The 26,823-nt window shown below is 43.3% G+C and overlaps 2 protein-coding genes across 2 annotated transcripts; one reads left to right on the top strand and one right to left on the bottom strand.

The window, feature by feature from the left end:
- Positions 1-2,417: 2,417 nt before the first annotated feature.
- LOC144497848 (muscarinic acetylcholine receptor M2-like) lies at positions 2,418-3,782 on the bottom strand. Its single transcript, XM_078219289.1, has one exon. The coding sequence runs from the start codon at positions 3,780-3,782 to the stop codon at positions 2,418-2,420; it is 1,365 nt and encodes a 454-aa protein (XP_078075415.1).
- Positions 3,783-25,184: 21,402 nt separating this feature from the next.
- On the top strand, positions 25,185-26,489 carry LOC144497680 (muscarinic acetylcholine receptor M2-like). Its single transcript, XM_078219121.1, has one exon. The coding sequence runs from the start codon at positions 25,185-25,187 to the stop codon at positions 26,487-26,489; it is 1,305 nt and encodes a 434-aa protein (XP_078075247.1).
- The last annotated feature ends 334 nt before the right edge of the window (positions 26,490-26,823 follow it).

Below are 26,823 nucleotides of genomic sequence, written 5' to 3'. Positions count from 1 at the left end.
CGATATGTTAACATTGCAACAAGATTATTGAATTACTGGAAGTTAAATGGGACACAGATTGCACGTAAAAAAACTCAAAAGAGTAATGGAAATAAATGTGCTTTGGACTCTGTCTAAAGTGAGGGACAAACAAAGAGAATTCGTAAAGGTACACAGGGAACAATTCGAATTAGCTAGAGAGGTGGAGATAGAAATTCTGACGGACAGACTACATAGATGTTGAAAACTTTCATATCTGAGGGGAAATTGTATAACTTGTTTTTTCAGGAAAAGAAAAAATCTGTCGACATTTTGAGAGGTACGGTTGGCAGTTAATCACAAATGTTATGGGATAGTTCCATCTGTTGTCCAGAAGGGTTATTGCAGGGGAATGTTCAGTTACTCTCCAGATACAATTTGAAACTTAATTTGAAAATTGGGGAGGCAAATATTGGTGTGACAGAGAAATTGCCCATTACAGGAGTTCAGTTCATTTTCGGAAATGATACAGCTAGATCTCAAACATTGGCCACACATAGAAAGACCAATTGAAATGCAATCAATGGATGTTATACAACAAGAGCACCCCGAACTTTTTCCAGGCTGTGTGCTGACAAGAGCACAAACACCAAATAATACAGGATGGATCCAAAAATACAGGAGGCAGATGCCAAACCTCAGATGGCTGGGGCTATTTTTGATACCATTGCGCAGGAGGAGAAAGTTGGCGGAAATGTGGCTGGAGTTCTTAGCCCACCGAATTTGGTGGAATTACAGCAGAATGATCCAGAATGCAAGGACCTATAGAAGCAAGCTGTGACAGATTGCCGGGTTTTTTTCTCCCAAAGCCTCAGCAAAAATAAATTGCTGGACGCTTACTTTATCAGCTTATCAGTATAATGTTGTGTACAGAGCAGGGGGACAAAATGTGAATGCCGACGCATTGATTTGTGTTTCTTTACTGCATTTGCCATCAAAGACTATTTTCTTATTCGAGCGAGTGGCACATTCTCCGGTAAGCATGAAGCACACGGAGCAGCAAATGGACAAAGTTCCTAATCTGTCACAAGTTAAAATATTTCTGATGCAATGATGACCAACTATCATCGAAGATGGTCAGTTGAAGCCTGTGAAGCGTACGAATTAATTAAGTGTGCAGGATGGACGTACACAGTGTGGGTCATGAGTAGTCGTTCCACTCCCTTGTAATTTGCCAGTAATTCAGGTGCTTCTAGAATGAATAGTCAAGCCAGGTCGTATGCTTGGTGCCTAATATCGATCTGGTCTTGGAGTGCAAGGTAAAATCATGTTATAAATGTCAGATAAACCAGAAGATAGCGCCACCAGCAACACTTCATCCTTGGGGGTGGCCTGATAGGGGTCCGAGTTGCATGCTGAATTTGTGGCACCTTTCATAAGCCATGGCCGGAATTGTCCCATATCACCCGCCACTAGAATTTTCGCGGGCGGCGGAGCGGGGGGCGGAGGGGGGAGTGGGGGGGCGGGGGGGGGGGACACACACGTATAGGCAGGATTTTACGGCTTCGCTAAGGCGAGACCGTAAGATACCGCCCGAGCCCAACGGAGATTTCCACTCAGGAAGCACCGTGTGGATTGCGTGATTTGAAGCAGTTGAATCTTCTTCAGTTCTCTTACCAAATGCATGTCTTTGGCTAACATTCTCCAAACCACGGTTAAATACGAGATTCTTTCTGCTGTATTGCTTGTGGGGACAGACTCGGAGCGTGCTTCCGCTGGGAGGGCAAATCAAAACTTGTTCTGTTTGCATTAATCCACTCCATATCCTGGACATCTAATCTAACCATTCTCACCCTCGCCCTGTCCACATATGACTCAGGAGCGGCTACATCACTTCATTTATATTGTTATTGGATTGTAAAGGAGAACATTTCGCATCAGTCATGCCGATGCTATGTCTTATGGCCCTTAATTTTGGGAGAATTAATTTTCCTGCTCACTCATTAGTAATTTTTAAGAATCAGCACATCCTTCATTTATAATTGCAAACTCATTGGAAATAATTGAATGGTGTTTCCGACATTACATACAATAGATATCTGCTTCATTCCTTCATGGGGTGGCACCACCACAATTTGTTGCCCATCGACAATTGCCCTTCAAATGAATGGTTTGCTATGATGTTTCTGAGGGCAGTTTCGAGTTAAAAACATTCCTATCCGCCTGGCCCAGCCAACATTGCTCATTACTTGTAAAGTAATAGAATTCAATTAGCTGCACGAGATTTCCCAGCCAACGGCATGACCACTGTTGTTCCCCCTACGACCACCACTACCACCATCCCATCGACCTGAATCTTATTCTGATACAATGAAAACATTAAGTTCATGCATTTTAAACGTCTATTCAGAGAGTCGCCATCACCATGATGTATAAAGTGTTCATAAAATTCGGCGTGTTTATCTTATGGAGCCAATGTTCTTGTGTTGACACATGAGAAGGTGTTTGAAGATTTTCTTGAAGGTCGGATTACAGAGCGCGTAGCAAGCGGGGTTGACGGTGCTGTTGATATAACAGAGCCAGTATCCGATAGTCCAGACTGTGTCGGGGACACTGCTTGGACGAACGGTGTAAATGAGCGCCATGACAAAGTATGGGCTCAAGGTGATGATGAATGCCAGGAGAAGAGCCAGGACAGTCCGAGTCACCTTCTTCTCTCGGGACATGGCTCCCTTCCTCTTCTCAGCAGCTGTGCTGGTAATCGTAATGATCTTCTCTGCGCTAATTTCCCTATCATTCCCATTCTTGCTAATGACATCTGGCACTGTGCCGATTGTGGTGGCACTATCGGCACCCTTTTCAAATTTACCAATAGCTTTTATGGAAGAGAGCTTGCGATTGTCCATTCTTAAACGGTTTGATGGGACCACACTCGGGCAAGGTGATTTACTGGGAAGCTGCGTCGCCGCCTGGCCACCATTATCAGTTAATATTTCTCCAGTTATTTTGACATTTTGCTGTTTGTCATGTGACAATAAAATAGGACCATCTGATGTGTTGTTTTGGTTCTGCTCCATTGTGTTGCCTTTCACTAGAGAGGGTGAAATGCTCCCCTTGCTGCATCCTGGCACCTTTTTATTCTCTTTCATTCGACTTTTGCTGGCACGAGCTATTTCCACAGAGAGAATAATTATAATGAGCGTAGGGATATAGAAGGTAGCTACCGCAGTGCCAAAGATGATGGCTGGATTTGAGAGGAACTGTAAATAACACTCGCCCTCACTAACTGTCCGCTCCCCTACGATGAACTGCCAGAAGAGAATGGGAGGAACCCAGATGATAAACGGCACCACCCAAATTGCTGCGATCATCATCCCTGCCACCTTCGCTGTTCTCTTCACGGGGTAGCTCAGGGGCCTGGTCACACAGAAGTAGCGGTCAAAGCTGATGACTAGAAGGTTCGCGCAAGAGACGTTGCTGACAAAATAATCCAGAGCGAGCCATAAGTCACATACCACTGGGCCCAATGGCCAGTAGCCCATTACAATGTAAGTTGAGTACAGGTTCATAGAGAACATGCCAATGATCAAATCAGCGCAGGCTAAACTGAAAAGAAAGTAATTGTTAATAGTTTGTAAATTTCTGTTTACTTTGATAGAAACGATGACCAAAATGTTTCCAATAATTGTCACCAAGCTTAAAGCAACTGTCACAGTCACAATGAGGACCACTTCAAACGTTTTATAAGAACTCGCTCTTTCACCATCAAACAATCCTGTTGGGTTGTTGAGAGATGCGTTGACTTCCGTTGAGTTTGCCATCATTCTCTTCTGATGCGTAGTTAGCACTGATAAGGCAAAAGTGCAGGAAATAAAAGAAAAAAATTAGGAATCATTTCTGATGTATCAGAGTGCATAATGAACTGGCAACTCATTGACTTTCAACCAACAAATACAAACAGATAAAAACTATCTGTTCTTACAAACTTCAATACCTTTAGCAGGAAGGTCTCGGTGTCAATTAGCAATCATCTCAAATGTTGCCCATTGGACATTTAGTTATGAATTCATCCCTAATTACTAAACACAGATGATGATGAGCGACGTTTCAAATATATCTCTCAAGGTTCATAGCTTCATTGATCCAGAATAACTCGATTGAACATCTTTGAAACCTTAAATGTTCTGCATTTCACCTGTGAGAGAGAGAACAATCTGTACTTGAGTCACTTCATGTCGAAGTCATGTGTTTAAATGCAGAAATTTATGGGGTTTTATGAATAAAGGCTTAAAACAAATTTTAATTTCTCTAAATTCGATAGGCATTTAATTTTAAACTTGTATGAGAATTGTGCTGAGTGTATATATGAGGATAACATTTAAAGCAGAAATTTGAAGGCAAATGTAGGAATGCAGTATACGTAGGAGTACACTATACGTATGGTCTAAACAAAGCTTGTTGCAGATTGAAAATAGTTTCCCTACTTTTCAAATCCATCCCTCTACAAATAAACCCTCATGCTTGCCTTGCCATTTTTTATGGCAAGACAAGCACGAGGCTAGTGTATATTTGAGTGATTGAAGTATTTGGAGCAAAACATCAATTTCTGCATCAATCCTACGCAGACTTGACATTTCCAAGTAACGTGAGCTCGCTATTTCTCTAACAACGTGTTCCACTGCACATTTCTTTATGTCAGATTTCATTCTCCCATTATTTGCCACTCTGCAAATTTAACAATATCCTTCTAAAATCTGTTGCAATCTTCCCAACCATAACACCAGATGCCCATCCAATTCCCCCCGCGAAAGTTGATTGCACTTGAAATGAATTGGACAATGATCTTGGAAATTCTTCAGTTCTTTTCATCATTTAATCAATTTAACAAGTTGAGTAAATGGATATTTGACCACATTCACCAACTGCTCTCTGAACTCAGTTTGAGTAACAGCATAAATAGAAGGCTTTGTACAGCAACTCAGGAGCTGCAGCATGAATGCTATTTCGCCAATAAATGTCGGCAAAAATCCAGATTTATAGCCTCTGAACCACGTTCCAGGCCATGTGTAATATGCTGCACACATTGACCATAAGAGGATGCAATCTGCAGAAACAAAAAACAGTAAAATAATAGATTTTCTTTGACTCTCCACCAGTGGCATGCTGGGACTCTCGCCAGTGCGGTGACCCCGGAGTCTCCTACAGGCTCTACTGGCCAAGAAAACATATCTGAGAGTGAAAACATTGAGCAGCAGAATAAAAACAAATGAGACAACTGGAGTGATAACGTAGTGGAGAAGCATAAATGTTGACCAGACTGGTGAGTCCAAAATGTTTCTTGGCACATAACCAAACCAAGGGCCATTCCACAGCCGATAACTATCTGAAAATATAAAGTACCACGTGATCTCCTTCAACCCGCTCAGTAAAGTCACCGTTCCCAGAGCCACAGCTGCAGTTTTCTTTGTGCAATATTTCCTTCTCAGCTTCTGGCAACAAATGGCCATAAATCGATCAAAGATGAAAGTGACGGTAAACCAGACAGAACAGTCTGTGGCTGCATAAAGCAGGGCACCGTGGATATTGCAATTTGGGATGGAGTACACAAAAAGTAATTCTTGCTGATCAACAAACGGAATGTGCCTCATCATCAGATCGGTAATAATTATAAGAACCAGTAGATTTGCTGTTGCCATGGCCACCAGGTAGCGGGTCACACAATTGGACAGCCCACACCTCCCCCGGAAGAGGATCACAATTGTCACTACGTTAACTGTGAGGAGGAGATATAAAAAGGACATTTTCCATCAGGTTGGGAGCACAGTCACAAGTTTCACTGAGTATTTCCTAACATATGGAAATATTTATATTCTCTTTAGTAATATGTTAGCAACTGATCTTATAGAGGTCTATATGATCTTATAGAGGTCTGTAAAATAATAAGGGGGCATAGATCAGCTAGACAGTCAATATATGTGTCCAAACGGAGAGGAGTCTAAAACTAGAGGGCATAGATTTATTGTGAGAGGGGAGATACAAAAGGGTCTAGAGGGGCAATTTGTTCACGCAGAGGGTGGTGAGTTTCTGGAACAAGCTGCCAGTGGTAGTAGTAGAGGCGGGTACAATGTTGTCTTTTAAAAAGCATTTAGACAATTACATAGGTAAGTTGGATATAGGGGAATGTGGGCTAAACGCGGGGAACTGGGACCAGCTTAGTGGTTAACAAAAGGAGCGGCATGGACAAGTTGGGCCGAAGGGCCTGTTTCCATACTGTAAACCTCTATGACTCTGTATGTTGAATTGGTTCTATTCTGTTCCGTTTCACGCTCCTACTGACTTACGTTTTCCTACGTTTGTGAAAGGAGAACACATCCACACAGGACCAATTGGGAAAAACCTGAACATATCAAGAATAAAAGCTGAACAAAAGTGTGACCTGTCCTGATTACAGAACTGCTGGATGCGGCTCACGCTGAGGAAATTGCTGCACGTGCAGACGATCTGCTCCAAGTGCACATGGGAATTCTATTCCATGCTCTGGGCACCTTGTCCTTCATAAATACAGTCAGGAAAACAGTATTCCTTGGCCAAGATGCTGTATCTCAGTCTGTGAATGTGACTTAAGAGTACTCTAGTGGAAACGGTCAGCAAATTCTGGCATTTGGCATCTTTGACGACAGGTACCCTGCCTCTGCACAATGAGCTCAGTTCATGCATTGAAAAGGCAGAAGGCAACTTTTTGACTAAATTACACAGTCGACATGAATAATTACCAGATCAACTTGTAGCACCAAGGGACTCAAAAGGATAGGTTGTGTCCTCAGGACATTGCTGTTTGACAATGAGTCTCGGCAACTTGCACCTACCAAGAATAAAGGCATTTGTCTACGACACTGGTTTCACATGGGGTGGGTGGGCGGGGAGTCAAATTGATCAGTAACGCTGCCCTTTCTCGGAAATGCTAGCGACATTCAAGCAAATGAGGCCCATTGACATTCCTGCTTGCAATGGACGGACAATGACCGCATTACTGAGGACCTACGATCCGGGCGGTATCCCATGCCTAGACAATAGAGGGCGGCCAACTCTCATATTCAGGGATGCTGACAAGAAGACCTGAAAACCCTTAACATGAATAACGACTAGTGAAAATTCCTGGCTGGCGATCGATGGAAATGATAACATCAGCGATGAGCAGTGTTTTACCACCATGAAGTCATGTTCTTGTAGAAGATCACCCGCAACAATGGCGAGAGGCAACCTCATGGGTGGCAACTGAGGCAGACTTTGCCTTTCTGGAATCAACATGCTCACCATCAGAAAAGGCGCAGCAAGCGATCTGATGTGACCCTCGTCAATGTTCAGATGCTGCATTTGCATCATCCCTCACTGATGGAAGCATGCCAACCCGAAACACACAGTGAACTGTACAAGTGCTGGAGGTAGCGACTATCGTTGAATGAAAGCAATCATTAAAATGAATTTCACATTTGGATTGCAATAGCACACGAAGATCAACAGTTTGTGAAGGCCAGATAAAAGTTGCTGCAGATCTGACCCTTTCCTTGTTCTGGTGAAAGTAATTGAGTGTTGCAGCAAATATGAAAGTTGACATGAACTATTTACAGTAAAGGGCAGAGCAACCTGATGGAAATTTCTCCATGAGGTTTACTGAGATATTCGCCCACAGATAGCAAGCAACAGATAATTCAATAATATCTAAACAATGATTGGACAGGAGTCCTTTGGAAATCAGTGCTAACCATCAACTTACTTTTTGCAGACATTTCAATCCTTCTTCAATCAAAAAAGCATCCAGAAATGATTAAAAAAATCACTGCGGATGCTGAAATCTGTATAATCTCAGCAGGTCTGGCAGCATCTGTGCAGAAAGAGAACAGAGTTACTGTTTCAAGTCCACATCACTCGATCTCAGAAGGGAGGTCAAACCAACATAAAAAGTTAACTCTATTTTATCTCTCCACAAATGCTACCAGTCCTGCTGATCTTTTCTTCCAGCATATTCAAAATAGCTGCAGAAAGTGAAACATCTGAAAGCAGAGATGTCAGATTGTGAGCTGGACTGCGGGAGGTGGATTCTGAGCCATCAGCACAAACCATGTCAACATTTATTTATGTTCTAGCAGAATCTGATTTCGGATTTCATATCTGTACGAGAGATGCGGATAATCTTTTAATATTAAGAAGCAGACAGTAGGTGAGGGATATGTTGAAAGTGAAGGATGCGCCATTCTTTAAGTTCAGAACGAAGCGAATATTGTGTAATAACAAAAACAAATCAAATGATAACATCAAGAGCAGAACGCAAGAATTTCACTGAATCCACCTCAGAGCTGAACCTACTGATAAACAGGATGAGAAGATTAATGCAGTGGAAGATGGATTATAGGATTAATAGCTAGATATTGGGACTTACCAGGAATGCCAATGGCAGCAAGGAGAGGATAGAAAATCTGTTCTAACTTAAGGATGAAGAAGGTTATCTTCCACTGGTCCATTCCTGTGGAGCCACTGATCCTGGTTACTGTTGGAGGTGAAGCTCCGCCTGACACGAAGAGATAAAACACATCGGCAGCAGGCCTTTATGAATAGAAGGGCGAGACCTCCAGAGACTCAGGTTCCACGGAGAATAATATTAATCATAGGCACTAAACAAACACGTTCAGTTAACTCTTTCCAATCCGAAACTTAGTGGCAGCGCATTTATTTGACAATGTTTGAAATGTATTCCAGGCTCCAAGGGCAAACAGAAACACCCACCCCTGTGGCCAAATGTATTCCTCTTTTACAGCCTTGTGGCCTGTGAGCTGATGGTGTGAACCTGGGCGCTCAGCTGTAGGTAGTCAAGGTCTATTTTCCAAAGATTTAGAACAGCACTGGAGTTTGTGATAAGATTAATACATATCTAAAAGAGAAAATTGATTAAAATAATGAAGATGTGGAGATGCCAGCGTTGGACTGGTGTAAGCACAGTGAGAAGTCTCACAACACCAGGTTAAAGTCCAACTGGTTTATTCGGTATCACGAGCGTTCAGAGCGCTGCGCCTTCATCTGGTGATGGGGAGGTAGGTTCACATACACAATATATATAGGCAAAGATACAATTGCAAGATAATTACAGATTGGAATGTGAAGAATGGTTGGAATGTCGTCTTTATAGGTAATCAAGTCTTTCAATATGCAGACAGTGCGAGTGGAGAGAGGGATAATTATAGGTTAAGAGGTGTGAATTGTCTCAAGCCAGGACAGTTATTAGGAGTTTGCAAGCCTGGGTTGAATGGTGGGGGTTACTTGTAGTGTGACATGAACCCAAAATCTTGGTTGCCGTCATCCTGCCATATTTGGAACTTGGCTATCAGTTTCTGCTCGGTTATTCTTTGTTGTCGTCTGTCTTGAAGGCCGCCTTGGAAAATGCTTATCGAAGATCGGAGGCTGAATGCCCGTGACTGCTGAAACGTTCCCCGATTGGAAGGAAACACACCCTCTGGTGTTTGTTGCACAGTGTCCTTCATCTGCTAGCATCTGTATGGTCTCGCTGATGTATCACACCTTGGGACATCCTTTCTTGCAGCATATGAGTTAGACAACATTGGTTGAGTTTCATGAGTGTTTACCGTGAACCCAGAGGAGGAATTTGGGGGCAGCAAATATGTATACAGAGGGCTGTAAAGGTTGCGTCATTAAGTAAGCTCCAGACAGAGTTTTAATTAATTATGGAATCAACGGTTATAGGATAAGGGTGAGAAAGTGGAGGTGAGTATATCACATCAGATCAGTAATGATCTCACTGAATGATAGAGCAGACACGATGGACCGAATGGCCTTCTTCTGCTTCGACATGGTATGGCCCAAGGCAGCTCGCCACCACCTTCTCAAAGGAAGTTAGGGATGGGCAATAAATGCTGGTGTGGGCAACGTCCACATCCTTTGAATGAGTAAATACATATTTTTATGAGAAAGAAGGCAAGTTCATGAGAGAAAATTAAATTAAAACATACGCTAAAAACGTGAGATGGGACTGAGTAAATGAGAAGTATCTCGTGAGGAGTATAAGGCGAGCTCAAAATATTCGATTTGTATCGCCTGATATTCTTCTGTAGTATCTACACAAAATATAAGCCTCTACCAATTCAGCTCTGCCTGCCTACCTACCGAGAAGGCAGTGACTCTGGAAGTTGCAGATGTCTTTCTCCGTTAAATGGCTGAACTAACTTTTCACAGCAGAGCACAAGCAAAATGCTACAAATTGCTGGTACTGCCCTGAAAGCAAATGTTAGAACGCCAGTCCAAAAACAGAACCATGTCCGCTACACAAATGTTTCCCCTCTGTGTCACAGGAGTGATTACACAACTTGCCGTACAGTGCATCCCGAGCCCCGTTTGGAGTTAATTGGGAATAACTCCAAGTGAAACACTTTCAACCCTCAGGCAGAGAAATTCAGCTCTCATTGATGCTCAAATAATTGTGCAGAATTGCGAAGTCTCCCCCTGAATGGCAAACTAAGGCCAGTCGAGATTATTACCTTCCCCAGGGTAGCCTTTTTCAAATCAATAACTAATAACCAGCTTGTAATTTTCTAGGATGTTGTCAGTGTTTCGGTGAGAGCTCCTCTGTAATGTGCTCCAGCATTGAAGGGAGAGTAGAGTTGCGTTCTTCATTATTGACAGAAAATGAGAGAAAGTGGGCAGTTTAAAGTGTACAGCATTGTATTGAGGAACTCAACATCGAGTCCAATTTCTAAGTGGTAAACGTCAATCAATACATCATAAAAATCTAAGAAAAGTCAGAAAAACATAGCCTTATGCAAGATTAAGTTATAATTGTGATGGAGATAGCGAAAACCAATCTCATATTGAAGCAATGTTATCTTAATCCCCGAGTGAAATTCACTCTCTTCGTCAAATTTCTTGTCCCCGTATATTTACAATAAATATAGGGACCGTATGGTTATTGTTAAAGAGAGATGTGTTTCTTTTCTGCTAATGAGGGCACCCCTACTAACCTTCCATGTTTGGTGAAAAGGCGACTGATCATCATTGTATGTCATTTTTTTAATTCCGTGAATTCATGGCTGAACCTGTCCCAGGAAAATGGGGACTAGTTAATGTTCATGTTGGCCATTTGTTCTGTTCGTCATAGGCTGGCCTTCTGTGAGAAAATATGACTCGGACCCTGCAGCTTTTCAATTTGTTTGTGGTTTTCATTATCACTGCCTGCATTTTCCACTTTTCGAGCCAATTGTACAATAATTGACATTGTCTCATTGTTTTTTGATTGTAGATACACGATATCGATGGAGTCACGTTGTTGTGAAGAGGACTACACTCTAACTTGTATCTGAATGATAGCAGGCAATTCCTATTATGTAACCCGTTTGTCTGGGGCATGCAGCTCAGGGAGTTGCTGGGAGAAGAGGATAATTATCTATTTTAACCAATAGTAGTGTGCATTTAGAGAGATGAAATTTTCCCTTATGGTCTTGATTAAAGCAATGGAATGTGGGTTTAGGCATACAGGTTCATGTGATGATATTGTTAATAGGAGTAGCTATGTCGGTAACAGGAAAAAAGAAATATCTTTTATGTTCTATGTGGAGTTGGTTTGAAGACAGATATCTGCAAACTGCTCTGAATCTCATTTTCTCTCTCTGACATCTTTGAACCTGCAAACACACCTTATAGCAAGCATATTTATGGTTGCTAGCTCTATTTCAAGTGGACTTGTAAGTCTATAAGAGAATGTTGCTTTTTCAGAATGGAACACTTGTAAGCTAGAAATTTGAGTTGTTTCCATTTATTTTTAACTGTTGTTCAGTTTGTAATAATAAAGCTGTTTCCTTTGTTAGTCATAATCAAAACTGTGTTATCAAATAAAGTTGGTTTTACGATAAAACATTTTAATTTGTCAGCGGAATTACTCCTGGAGAGACGCATCCTATCCTCACACTTATGACAAAAAATGTTGGCCTCTCATCTGATTTCATGATATACCTTGGAGTTCTAGTCTGGGACCTTAACACAACCTTTTTAAAATTTTTGTGTTAAAAATTAATGATATTTTCTCTGAGTCCATGGGAATAACTCTTCTAACTTCATCTTCTGGTACCATGTTCAGATTTCTTTACATCTATCTTTTCTCTATCTCTGCCTGTTTCTGGTGTCATTCAACTGAAGGAAATATGAAGATAAAACAGTAATTCATGGATTAGAAACACTAGAACCTGTCTATGCTTGCCTTCCTTCATTCATTAGCTCTTTTCTAAGTTGTTAATTTATTAATTAATTGAAGTAATGGTGTAATTGAATACTTCACCATGATTGTGAGCTCCTGTCTGAACTTGGACTGAGTCAGCCTGTAAATAAATGTGTTTGTGCAGCAGCTCAATTCCAACAGCAATACACTGACTTCATCAAAGCTGTATGAAGAATTTTCATGATACCTGGGATTCCTTTCCTGCAACGTTATAATATATGAAGTGTATAACATGTAAAATCCACAGAATTATGAAGCTGCCAGATATGGTGAAATTTAAAATACAGACTTCCTTCTGCTCTCCATCTCTGGGTCTCTACGATCATCTCTTTTGCTCTGAGCCCTCAGTCTTTGACGGACTTGACTATTTACTAAAATGTATCTGACTGTCAGAATGCTGAGCAACAGAATTACTGCATATGGGATCAGTGGGGTTTAAATAGTTACAAACCAGTTAAATGCCACCCATCCTGGATCTGTATAAAAGCTTAACTTTTCATTACAGAACCAGGAGACATTATGAACTACTTCTCTACGTTCAAATCGCAAGTAAAGGGGGACGGTGTTGAATAGAGAAAAAAGTCACTTGTTGCTATCGCAGCTGCAGTTTTCTTGGTGCAATATTTCATTTCCAACTTCTGGCAAGGTAAGGACAAAAACCGATCAAAAGAGAAAGTGACAGTGAACCACACAGAGCAGTCCGTTGCTGCAAAAAGCAGGACAGTGTGAACACTACACACTGGGGTAATTTCCAGAAACGATTCCGGGAAAGAATAAAAACTGATTCGGGAGAGTATGACATCGACAATAATGCCCAGTAAATCAGCTGCTGCCATGCAAGACTGCGCGGAGAAGTGGCAGATGGACTTCAACCCAGATAAGTGTGTGGTGGTTCACTTTGGCAGGATGGAAGAATATAATATTAAGGGTAAGACGCTTGGCAGTGTGGAAGAACAGAGGGATCTTGGGGTCCGGGTTCATAGGACGCTCAAAGCGGCGTCGCAGGTAGAGACTGTGGTTAAGAAGGCGTATGAAATACTGGCCTTCATCAATAGAGGAATTGAGTTTAGAAATCGGGAGATAATGCTGCAGCTGTATAGGACCCTGGTCAGACCCTACCTAGAGTACTGTGCCCAGTTCTGGTCGCCTCATTACAGAAAGGATGTGGAAGCCATAGAACGGGTTCAGTGGAGATTTACGAGGCTGTTGCCGGGATTAAGTGGTCTGCCTTATGAGGATAGGTTGAGAGAGCTAGGTCTATTCTCCTTGGAGAGGCGAAGGATGAGAGGTGATCTGATAGAGGTGCACAAGATGTTGAGAGGTATTGAGAAAGTGGATTCTCAGAGGCTTTTACCCAGGGCTGAAATGGTTGTCACGAGAGGCCACGGGTTTAGGGTGCTGGGGAGCAGGTATAGAGGATATGTTAGGGGTACGTTTTTCACTCAGAGGGTGGTGGGTGCATGGAATCGGCTGCCGGTAGTAGTGGTGGAAGCGGATTCGATAGAGTCTTTTAAGAGACTTTTGGATAGGTTCATGGAGGTTAGTAAGATCGAGGGTTATAGATGAACCGAGAAGGTAAGGAAATTGTTCGGCACAACTTGTGGGCCGAAGGGCCTGTTTGTGCTGTAGCTTTTCTATGTTCCATGTTCTATGCCCACCAGGTAGCAAGTCGTGCAAGCGGAGAGGCTACATTTTCCTTGATTCAGGATCACAATTGCCGGTAAATTAACTATAAGACAAAGAACTTATTGATCAAACATTCTCTGCTATCGCTGGATTGAAGTCAGCTAATATTTTACAAAATAGCCTTAACAGCCCATGTCCAACTTAAACCGATCTACTTTCGAGTTGAGCAGAGACAGACAATGAGAGCTGAACCCCTGACCCACACTAAGAAGGCAATTAGACTCAGGAGGCTAAGGAAATTCGGCATGCCCGCTTCCACCCTCACCAAGTTTTACAAATGCACCATAGGGAGCATCCTTTCTGGTTGGATCGCCGATTGGCATGGCTGCTGCTCGTTCCAAAACAGCAGGAAACTAGAAAGGTCATGAACGAAGCCCAGTCCATCACCCAAACCAGCCTCCCATCCATTAACTCCGTCTACGTTTCCCACTGCCTTGGAAAAGCAGCCAGCATAATTAAGGACCCCACGTAACCCGGACATACTCTCTTCCACCTTTTTCAATCGTGAAAACGATGCAAAAGTACTAACCAGCTCAAGAACAGCTTCTTCCCTGCTGCTATCAGACAGTTGAATGGACCTACCTTATATTAAGATGATATTCCTCTGAACGCTAGCTATGACTAGAAGACTACATTCTGCACTCTTCCGTTTCCTTCTCTATAAACGGCATGCTTTGTTTGTCTCGCGCGTAAGAGACAATACTTTTCACTGTATACTAATACATGTGACAAGAATAAATCAAATCAGATCAAATCAAACCAACTGGCATCCGCTGAATTTCACCTGTCTCACAGAGATAGCGCAATGTAACAGCTAAAGTGAGGGTGAAAATAGCTTTTCGGGAAAGGTAAGTGCTTTCAGTGCACTGTCATTTGAATCACATGTCCTTATCTTCCATCTTATTTAACATCCACTGTTCATTCCCCGAAAGCATCCTATACAAGCCTACCAAGTACAAACCTGCCCTTTCGCACTTTCCTTCCCATTGTCTGCAGTCCCAAGCAATCCTTCCTGAAGCAGCGGTTTACTGGTAGGTCTTCCAATTCAGTCACTGCTTTCACTGCTCACAACTTGGTGTCCTCTGCATTGGAGACACTGAGTAAAAAATAACAAGGTCATTACAGTTGCAAATTATGGAGAGTCATTAATATCCAGAGGATTCGAATAATATCGAATATCAGAGGTCAAATTATACTTTTTACAGAACATTGTTAATATTATACCTATCGTGTTGATCTCCATAGTACAAAACGATGTTGAGGAATTCAAGATGGTGGAACATATTTTACAAAGACTATATCAGCATATGTCTGATTATGACTAGCTGGGAGGAAGGGACCGGTTGGGCATCTTTTCTTTCGTAAAGGGAAGTCTGAGGCCGTAAATTCGATTGTGTTATAGACGACATAGAGAAGATGTTCCAGTTCGTGGGGTCTCTAAAATGAAAGACAATCAGTACAATCGCTAATGAGCCCAAAACAGAAATCAGGAGAAATATATTTAATCAGGGAATGGTTGAATGTGGAACTCAGTATAACACAGGGCAGGTATGGTGAATGCAACAAATTTTTTTGATTCCATGAGGTACAAAGCAGCAGAGTGCCACAGAAAGATCACATTGGAACAATTAAATACAGTGAAGATGAAAGCGACCTAGTGATGAGAAAAGTGCTCGTTATAAGGGGCAGACTCGACTAAAGAAGAAAATGTTTAATGCAAAAGTGAAAGAAAACAAAAGTAATATGTTATAATTGCAACAAGTTTGCATATATGAGGTCGAATTGCTGGAAGTAAAATGGGATCCTGATTGCACTGAAAAATTCTAAAGCAAAGGTGAACGGAAAAAGGTAAAATGCTGTCATTGCAACAAGTTTGACATAGGAGCTGTGAATTGTTTGAAGTTAAATAGGAGCCCGGTTGCAGTGAAATGTTCTAAAGCAAAGGTAGAGGGAAGACCGTGATATGTTATCATTGCAACAAGATTATTGAATTACTGGAAGTTAAACGGGACACAGATCGCACATGAAAAAAACTCAAGAGTTAATTAAATAAATGTGCTTTGGACTCTATGTCTCAAGTGAGGGACAAACAAAGAGTATTCATACATTCATACAGGTACAGAGGGAACAATTCGAATTAGCTAGAGAGATGGATAAAGAGATTAATCTACTCCGGAAAATTCGGCGGACAGGCTACATAGATGTTGAAAACTTTCATATCTGAGGGGAATTTGTATAACTCTTGTTTTTCAGGAAAAGAAACAATCTGTCGACATTTTGAGAGGTAGGGTTGGCAGTCAATCACAGATGTTATAGGACAGTGCCATCTGTTGTCCAGAAGAGTTATTGCAGGGGAATGTTCAGTTACTCAACAGATTCAATTTGAAACTTAATTTGAAAATTGGGGAGGCAAATATTGGTGTGACAGAGAAATTGCCCATTCCAGGAGTTCAAATCATTTTTGATCTCAAATATTGACCGCACGTAGAGCGGTAGAAAGACCAACTGAAATGCAATCAATGGATGTTATACAACAAGAGCATCCAGGCTGTGTGGTGACAAGAGCACAAACACCAAATAATACAGAATGGATCCAAAAATACACGAGGCAAATGTCAAACCTCAGTTGACTGGGGCCATTTTTGATGATGTGGAGATGCTGGCGTTGGACTGGGGTAAACACAGTAAGAAGTTTAACAACACCAGGTTAAAGTCCAACAGGTTTATTTGGTAGCAAATGCCACTAGCTTTCGGAGCTCTGCCCCTTCGTCAGGTGGAGTGGAGAAATGCTCACAAACAGGGCATACAGAGACACAAACTCAATTTACAGAATAATGATTGGAATGCAGTCTTTACAGATAATCAAGTCTGAGAGGTACAAACAATGTGAGTGGAGAGAGCATTCGGCACAGGTTAAAGAGATGTGTATTGTCTCCAGACAGGACAGCCAGTGAGATTCTGCAAGTCCAGGCAAGCTGTGGGGGTTACAGATAGTGTGACATGAACCCAAGATCAAGGTTGAGGCCATTCTCATGTGTGCAGAACTTGGCTATCAGTTTCTGCTCAGCGACTCTGCGTTGTCGTGTGTCGCGAAGGCCGCCTTGGAGAACGCTTATGCGAAGATGAGAGGCCGAATGGCCGTGACCGCTGAAGTGTTCCCCAACAGGAAGAGAACACTCTTGCCTGGTGATTGTCGAGCGGTGTTCATTCATCCGTTGTCATAGCGTCTGCATTGTTTCCCCAATGTACCATGCCTTGGGACATCCTTTCCTGCAGCGTATCAGGTAGACAACGTTGGTCGAGTTGCGAGAGTATGTACCGTGTACCTGGTGGATGGTGTTCTCACGTGAGATAATGGCATCTGTGTCGATGATCTGGCACATCTTGCAGAGGTTGCTGTGGGTGGGTTGTGTGGTGTCGTGGTCACTGTACTCCTGAAGGCTGGGTAGTATGCTGCGGACAATGGTCTGTTTGAGGTTGTGCGGTTGTTTGAAGGAAAGAAGTGGGGGTGTGGGGATGGCCTTGGCGAGATGTTCGTCTTCATCAATGACATGTTGAAGGCTCCGGAGGAGATGCCATAGCTTCTCTGCTCTTCTCTGCTCTGGGGAAGTACTGATGAGTCGAGCGCCATATCCTGTTCCTATGAGGCCATCTTTCAGCGCCTGGAGGTGTCTGTTGTGATCCTCCTCATCCGAGCAGATCCTGTGTATACGGAGGGCTTGTCCGCAGCAGATGGCTTCTTTAACTGTTTAGGGTGGAAGCTGGGGAAGTGGAGCATCATGAGGTTATCCGTGGGCTTGCGGTACAGTGAGGTGCTGAGGTGACCGTCCTTAATGGAGATGCGTGTGTCCAAGAATGCAACTGATTCCGGAGAATAGTCCACGGTGAGTCTGATGGTGGGATGGAACTTGTTGATCTGCTCGGATGAGGAGGATCACAACGGACACCTCTTGACGCTGAAAGATGCCCTCATAAGAACAGGATATGGCACTTGACTCGCTGTTTCATCCGGCTTCGAATGGTTTGGCGGAGTGATCTGTTCAAACTCTGAAGGCCGGATCGAAGAGAATGGCAAGTGATCATTTGAGTACAAAGCTCACAAGTTTATTCCAGTATTGCATCCTAGCACCCTCCAACAGAATTGTTGTCAAGTAGAACAAAGAACAAACAAAGAACAAAGAACAAAGAACAATACAGCACAGGAACAGGCCCTTCGGCCTTCCAAGCCCGCGCCGCTCCCCGGTCCAGGATTGAATCCTGAATCCAGGATCCCCGCCCAATTTTCCAGCCTATCTACATACTAATATCCTATCCACCGAGCTGTCCCTCACAGCTACGATGCTTTGTTCATCACAACTTATTAACTCACCATCACAACCTATTAACTCACCCCCACCCACCCATTCCAGACCATGTGATCTCCAGGGAGAGGCGAAAACCCAGAGTGAAAACCCCAGGGCCAATATGGGGGAAAAAAATCTGGGAAATTCCTCTCCGACCCCCTGAGGCGATCGAAACGAGTCCAGGAGATCACACTGGCCCTGATCGGAAAATGCTTCCCAACCCTATTCATTTCCACTTCCACGAACACCATATGAATTCCCTGCCCCCGAGACAGGTTCCCAACTATCCGCAGTCTCGCTCTGTACTGGCACCAGCAAGATGATCATAGAATGAAGCCTTGAAACGAGAAACAAAGAACAATTAGCCCGCGCCGCTCCCTGGTCCAAACTAGACCACTCTTTTGTATCCCTCCATTCCCACTCCGTTCATATAGCTGTCTAGATAAGTCTTAAACGTTCCCAGTGTGTCCGCCTCCACCACCTTGCCCGGCAACACATTCCAGGCCCCCACGACCCTCTGTGTAAAATATGTCTTCTGATATCTGTGTTAAACCTCCCCCCCTTCACCTTGAACCTATGACCCCTCGTGAACGTCACCACCGACCCGGGGAAAAGCTTCCCACCGTTCACCCTATCTATGCCTTTCATAATTTTATACACCTCTATTAAGTCTCCCCTCATCCTCCGTCTTTCCAAGGAGAACAACCCCAGTTTCCCCAATCTCTCCTCAGAACCAAGCCCCTCCATCCCAGGCAACATCCTGCTAAACCTCCTCTGTACTCTCTCCAAAGCCTCCACGTCCTTCTGGTAGTGTGGCGACCAGAACTGGACGCAGTATTCCAAATGCGGCCGAACCAACGTTCTATACATCTGCAACATCAGACCCCAACTTTTATACTCTATGCCCCGTCCTATAAAGGCAAGCATGCCATATGCCTTCTTCACCACCTTCTCCACCTGTGACGTCACCTTCAAAGATCTGTGGACTTGCACACGCAGGTCCCTCTGCGTCTCTACACCCTTTATGGTTCTTCCATTTATCGTGTAGCTCCTCCCTACATTATTCCCACCAAAATGCATCACTTCGCATTCATCAGGATTGAACTCCATCTGCCATTTCTTTGCCCAAATTTCCAGCCTATCTATATCCTTCTGTAGCCTCTGACAATGTTCCTCACTATCTGCAAGTCCTGCCAGTTTTCTGTCGTCCGCAAACTTACTGATCACCCCAGTTACTCCTTCTTCCAGATCATTTATATAAATCACAAACAGCAGAGGTCCCAATACAGAGCCCTGCGGTACACCACTAGTCACAGGCCTCCAGCCGGAAAAAGACCATTCCACTACCACCCTCTGTCTTCTATGACCAAGCCATCAAAGCAGGGTTCAGTATTGAATCCTTGAATCCTCGTATACCTTCAGTATTAATATGCCTCAATTACACACAGCGGGGCTGGGAGAGTGGGAAGATGGTGTTGGGCTGGGAATTTTGGATTGATTGGCTGAGGGTGTATGGGTGGCGAGGCGAAGCTGGGAGTAAATTCTGAAATGAGAGAGTTCAGGATTCTGACAGGTCCCTGTCCACCTCCCCGGGTGGTCAGGCTGGAGATATTTTGAACAGCCGTGTCAGACCAGATCTCCCAATCAATTTGAACAATTCTGGGTGCAATTGTTGGCTGATTGGGAACTCCGCCGAACATCTTCACTCCAGTGAACAGGCCCCCTTGAGGCAATTGACCAATAGAGTTTGTTTCCTGAGAGCTGGTGTGTGGCAATGCCTCCAGCACATCCTCCATTCCTGACCATAGCAGCAGTTTCAGCAGGCAAGCGCTATCCTTGCAGAGGTGCCAGCGGCGCCGGTGGGACTGCATTCCATCCAACGATGCAGACTCCCTGATTTGTGAATGTCCACGAACAATCCCTTCCCCCACCTCTGCACCCACCTGAGCTGTCATACCTAGACACTAACGTAGAAATGAGGAGCAGGAGAATGTCGCTTGACCCTTCAAGAGCCTGATTGTCACCTCAACTTCACATTGGCCCCTTACACCTTCAAGACCTTTCACCTCCTTGCCCATCAAGTGTTTAGCTAGCCCTGCTGCGAAACAATCAAATCAAATATTGTGCTTCGACTGACTTTTGAGAGAGGGAGTTCAAAAGACTCACCACCCTCTGAGAGAAAGGAAATTCCCATTTTCTTTGTCTTAATTGTGCGATTCCTTATTCTTGAACAGTGATCCCTAGTTCTAGATTCTTGCACAAGAGGAAACTTCTTCTGCACATCCATCATGTAAAGGCATCGCAAGATCTCAAAGGTTGGATTAAACCTGTTCTTACTCTTCTAAGCTCCAGTGAATACAAAGCCCATCCTCAATGGGACGGCATTCCTGGTGCTGGTATCATTATTGGCCGCCTTCTGGATGACATTCCAGGACCAATGCACCCTCACCAAGACTGTGATCATGATACAGAATTCGTCCTGCATGCAATGATTCTGAAAGATTCTGTCCTGTGGAACGGCACCTCATCACCTCTGAAACAGCACGTTGTTACATTTCTGCAGCTTCGAGTATTACGTTGTGGGTTGGAAATTTCTAACTTCCCTTCTGGTGACACCTATATGGTGATATAGAAACGTTGCTTCAATTAGGGATACAACTGAACGGCTTGTTAAGTGAATGTAAACAATATCAGGCTCCATGGTCACTAGTGCTGTCATCAGATGGGGTTCTATTAATAGGATATTCATTTCAAAGTATTACTTCACATCACTCACGATATTAATAGTAATGATGTGGAGATGATGGCGTTGGACTGAGGTGGGCACAGTAAGATGTCTCACAGAGTTATTTGGAATCACGAGCTTTTGGAGCGCTGCTCCTTCATCAGGTGAGTGAAACACGCGGCTGGGAGGCTGGGGAATCTCGCCCGATATCTCTTTTGTACGTTCCGATAATGAAAGTTTCCAGTATCCTCAAAGTAAGTCATTTTTTTGGTAATACGTACTGTCTGTCTGGCTATTTCAATGGAATCTTCAAACTGTGCAAATGGATACCAGTTACTCCTTTGTTACTGCTCTCACTTTGCGGTGGTCATAGAGAGGCTTTGTGGTCCATCTGGTTTTGGCGCCATTACAATGTGTGAACTCCAATTTCAGTGACTGGCCTCTCTTTCGTCATTTTGAAGTTTGCGTTAAATTTATTTCGGCGCTAGAGCCAATTTTATAGGATTTAACCAATGTGGATGTAATCTCCTGTGATAATCTGCCAAACATTGTCATGATTTACCCTATACATTCTGCAATGGCCTAACATGCTCGTCCGAGACTAATCTGTATGCCCTGCTCCAGCAAATATACGCCTTCAGTTCAACCAATGGGAATAATTGGGATTTGGAGAGGGAGTGTGGGGTGCACATGGGGAGAATGCAGAAGAAGCAAAATCACAGAAGTATTCTGAATTCGGAATGAGGACAACTGAGTAGCAGCAAAGGATGAGTTGATTAGGACATAACCCCACACATCAACATCATGTGTTGACAAAGTGTCTTCCCTGGCCTCTACCCACAGATTTCCTTGTGTGACTGCAACAGCTTTTGTGAGTCATTTCGACAGTTTCTCCGAAAATAACTGAATATTACTTATAAACTCTTAAGTACTTCCTCATTTTGCAATTTAATCAGAGGAAGGTCAAGTTCAAAAACTTTAGTTCCCGTTTCCCCCTTTTTACTTACAATTACTAACACCTCCTTCTGTTTAGCCTCCCTGTCCAAGCACGGCTCACGTATGAACATATAGATTCGGAGCAGGAGTAGGGCATGCGGCCACTGGCGCCTGCGCTGCCATTCAATAAGATCATGGTTGCTCTAATTGTAAATTGAACCCCACATTCTTGACTTCCCCTGGTAACCTCTCACCCCTTTTAAATTAAGAATCTATTACATTCAGCCTTCACAATATTCATTGCTCCCACCGCCTTTTGAGGAACGGAGATCCAGGGATTCACCAGCCTCATCTCCGTGTTACATGAGCGTCCTTCTATTTTGAAACAGTGACCCCTATTTCTAGATTCTCCACAACTTGAAACATCCTCTCCACATCCAACTTATCAATTCGCTTCAGCATCTTAAAGCTTATGATCGGGTCGCCTCTTGCTTTTCTAAACTCCAGTGGATGCAAACCTCACCTGTCCATCCTTCACGGGATGGCACTCCTGGAGTTGGTATCCTTATTGGCTGCCTATGGGATGATGTTTCAGGGCAAATAGATTGGGATAAATTATGTGATTGTGATGTAATTTCACTCTGCCATGAATTATAATTAAAGCTTCTGTCCTGTGGAAGAATGCGAAAGAAAGTCTCGGGTTAGAGGCAAGGATAATATATTTCCTCTTCAAATATCCGCATTTACTGATCGTGTTGGTGACACTGGGCGTCTCCACATGCAGCTATTCATTCGGTAAACTGTTTCCACTGCATCGCGGATGGAAAGTGTAACATCATCTCTCTCTTAGTGTCATTCATAGTGATTCTGAGATCTCACGCTGATGCATTTAATTTAGCAATATTAAATACAATACTTTACAACTATAGAACATGGAGGGAGAACAGAATGGGTTCGTGATTCACCCCGAGAGATGTTTAACGCAGAGTTGAGCGCCACGGATCAAACCATTCCCTCATGAGACACAATGACGAAAAGGAGGAATGCGTTTGGGCGCAGGCGTGTGTTAAACCTGCGAGTCTGGCACACATTTCACACATGGTCAAAGATATGCTGCGCTACTAACTGGCGGATTGAAAGGAGTTAACTGAACCTGTTTGTTTAGTGACTTAATTAATATCAGTCTCTGTCGAACCAATATGTGTCTCTGGAGGTCTCACCCTTCTATTCATAAAGGCCTCTTTCCGCTGCGTTTTATCTCTTCTTGTCAGTGGGAGCCTCACCTCCAACAGTAACCAGGATCAGTGGCTCCACAGGAATGGACCAGTGGAAGATAGCCTTCTTCATCCTTGACTTAGAGAAGGCCTGCTATCCTGTCCTTGCTGCTATCGGCATCCCTGGTAAGTCTATGTATCCGTCTATTAATGATATAACCCATGTCCCACTGCATTAAACTTCTCATCATTTTAATCAGTAGATTCAGATGTTAGTTAGGTTGATTCAGTGAAATTCTTTCATTCTGTTCTGGATGATGTTTTAATTTGATTTGCATTGATTATTAGACAATATTGGCTTCATTCTGAACTCAAGTATGGCGCATCCTCAATTTGATAATTGCTCTCCCGTGCTGCCTTCTTCGTAATATTAAAATCTCCAACACAGGTTAGAAATCCGAAATCCGGTTCCGCAAGAACATAAATAAGTGTTGACCTGGTTTGTGCTGGTGGTTCAGAATCCACCTCCCGCTGACCAGCTCACAACCTGGCATCTCTGCTTTCAGATATTTCACTTTCTACAGCTATTCACGTCTCTCACACACACATTACGGGGTATGGATTATTTTATGTCACTGGCTTCAGTGAAGATTATTGTCATTTTCAAGTTTGTGATGGTTCCTACTTTTGCCTTCATTTATAAGCATCAGGAAATTATCCTCGTATTTGTCCTCATAAAAGATGTAAGCTACATCGCTATCACAGTGGTTAGCACTGCTTCCTCACAACGCCAGGGACCTGGGTTGAATTCCCAGCTGGGGTCACTGTCTGTGCGGAGTCTGCACATTCTCCCCGTGTCTGCGTGCGTTTCCTCTGGGTGTTCCAGTTTCCACCCACAGTCTGGAAGACGTGCTGGCTAGGTGCACTGACCATGCTAAATTCTCCCTCAGGGTACCCAAACAGACACGGGAGTGTGGCGACTAGGGGGTTTCCACAGTATCTTCATTGCAGTATACTTATGACACTAATAAATAAATTTTAAAATATAAACTTTGAATTTTATTGAGATAAGGGAAACAATTTGGTGGTAAGCTTTTGTTTATATAACCCCATACCTTCTCCTCTGAAATACATGACATCGACATGAAGTGACTCAAGCTCAAATTGCTCTCTTCCGCTCAGAGCTGATACTCCGACTATCTAAGTTCTCAAGAGTGTTTCACCGAGTCATGCTGGATGAATGAATCCAAAAACGCAGAGAGACATGTTTGTAATGTCTTTCATCGTCATGTTCATTCGGTTCAAAGCAAGGAATTAACAAATTATTCTCAATTGATTGTACAGCAGCCGATCTATGAGATGATTCCTAATTGAAACCGAGTCGCTCATTTTTAAAAATTCATTCATGCCTTGCTGGCTGGCCAACATTTATTGCCTATCCCTAGTTGCCCTTGAGAAGGTGGTGATGAGCCACCTTCTTGAATCGCTGCAGTCCATGTTCTGTGGGTTGACCCACAATGCCATTAGGGGGGGGGGGGGGGGAGGCGGAATTCCAGGATTTTGACCCAGTGACTGCGAAGGAACGGCAATATATTTGCAAGTCAGGGTGGTGAATGGCTTGGAGGGGAACGTGCAGGTGGTGGTGTTCCCATTTATCTGCTGTCCTTGTCCTTCTAGATGGAAGTGGTCGTGGGTTAGGAAGGTGCTGTCTCAGGATCCTTGGTGAATTGCTGCAGTGCATCTTGCAGATTGTACACACTGCTGCTGTCGGTGGTGGAGGGATTGAATGTTTGTAGATGAGGTGCCAATCAAGCCGGCTGCTTCGTCCTGGATGGCGTCAAGCTTCTTGAGTGTTGCTGGGGCTGCACCCATACAGGCAAGTGGGAGGAAAGATATCTGACAAAGATATTGAACTTTCTCAGAACCAATAGCGTTTTATGTTTTTGGTGGAACTTCACTTAGTCACCTTAGTCGCCTTTTAACGTCAATACATCAGACATCTCTTTCCTAATCATTCTTCTTTTCTGCAGTTGTCCACGTAAGGGAAAATGATGGAAGACTCATCAATGCCAAATGAATCCCTCAACAACTCAACAAGCTTGATTGAAGGATTGAGACCTTACACAACGGTCGAAATGCTCTTCATTGTGACTCTGACAGGATCTTTAAGCCTGGTGACAATTATAGGAAACATTCTGGTCATCGTTTCTATCAAAGCAAACAGACATTTACAAACTGTTAACAATTACTTTCTTTTCAGCTTGGCCTGTGCTGATTTTATTATTGGTGTGTTTTCTATGAATCTATACACCATTTACATTGTTATTGGCTACTGGCCTTTGGGTTCAGTGATATGTGATTTATGGCTTGCTCTGGATTATGTTGTCAGTACTGCCTCTGGGATGAACCTCCTTATCATCAGCTTTGATCGTTATTTGTGTGTGACAAAGCCTCTGAGCTACCCCATGAAGAGAACAGTGAAAGTTGCAGGGATAATGATCACTGTTGCTTGGGTGCTGCCGTTTAGCATCTGGGCTCCTATCATTCTCTTCTGGCAATTCATCGTAGGGGAGCGGATAGTCAGTGAGGGTGAGTGTTATGTACAGTTCCTCACAAATCCAGGTGCCATCGTCGGCACTTCCGTAGCTAGCTTCTATACCCCTGCGTTCATCATAATTATCCTGTCCGTGCAAATAGCCCGTGCCAGCAAAAGTCGAATGAAAGCGAATAAAAAGGAGAAAAATGATGACAGCATATCAGGTGCTCCTGACGGGTTGTCAGAGGTAAAACAGCAAAATGTCAAAATAACTGGAGAAATAGTAGCTGATAGTTGGAGCCATGAGGAGAAACGGTTTCTCGATAAATCACCAGTTCCCAGTATGGCCCCATCAAACCCTTTCAGGATGGTGAACCCCAAACTGTCTTCCATAAATGTAGGTAGCCAATATGAAACAAATGGCGACTGTGGTAGCATAAGCAGAATAGTGCCAGGTGTAAGCAGCAACAATGGGAATGACAGAGATATCAGAACTGACAATAAGATGATTACAATGACCACAACACATGCTGAAAAGAGGAAGGGAACTGCGTCCCGAGAGAAGAAAGTGACTAGAACCGTCCTGAGTATACTCATTGCATTTATCGTCACCTTTACCCCATACTTTGTCATGGTGATCATTTACACCATTTGTTCAAGCTGTGTCCCCTACACAGCCTGGACTATTGGATACTGGCTCTGTTATATCAATAGCACCGTCAACCCAATGTGCTACGCGCTGTGTCATCCAACCTTCAAGAAAACCTTCAAGCGTCTTCTCATATGTCAATACAAGAACATCGGTACGATACGATAAACCCGGCCACAAGCCGCATTTTAGGAACACTTTCTACAGCCTGATCATGATAACTCTTGAAAGGGAAAATTAATAGATTGAGTAAGTTAGAGTAAAATCGCATGCGTGTCAAATGAGTTCCTAATGGAAGCAGAACTCGCCTGCAAGGTTGTCCACTTTTTAGAAGAACATATAGCTTGATGATAGATTACAGACAAGCTTTTGGGCGCAGTTTTAACAAGAGACAGATCTGAATTTTTAAAAAATCTGTGTATTGACTAATCGTACAGCAGTCTGTATCTTTGTATTGGAGCTGAGAGTTGTATTTCAATGTTGTTCCTGTGATTATTATATC

This window comes from Mustelus asterias, chromosome 8 (genome assembly GCF_964213995.1).
Source record: "Mustelus asterias chromosome 8, sMusAst1.hap1.1, whole genome shotgun sequence".
NCBI lineage: Eukaryota > Metazoa > Chordata > Chondrichthyes > Carcharhiniformes > Triakidae > Mustelus > Mustelus asterias.
The sequence above is the reverse complement of the archived record's forward strand: the minus strand, read 5'-3'. Positions and strand labels throughout refer to the sequence as shown.

Bases quoted from the DNA above. Each gene is read 5' to 3' on its own strand.
- LOC144497848 (XM_078219289.1), bottom strand. From the start codon at position 3,782: ATGATGGCAAACTCAACGGAAGTCAACGCATCTCTCAACAACCCAACA.
- LOC144497680 (XM_078219121.1), top strand. From the start codon at position 25,185: ATGATGGAAGACTCATCAATGCCAAATGAATCCCTCAACAACTCAACA.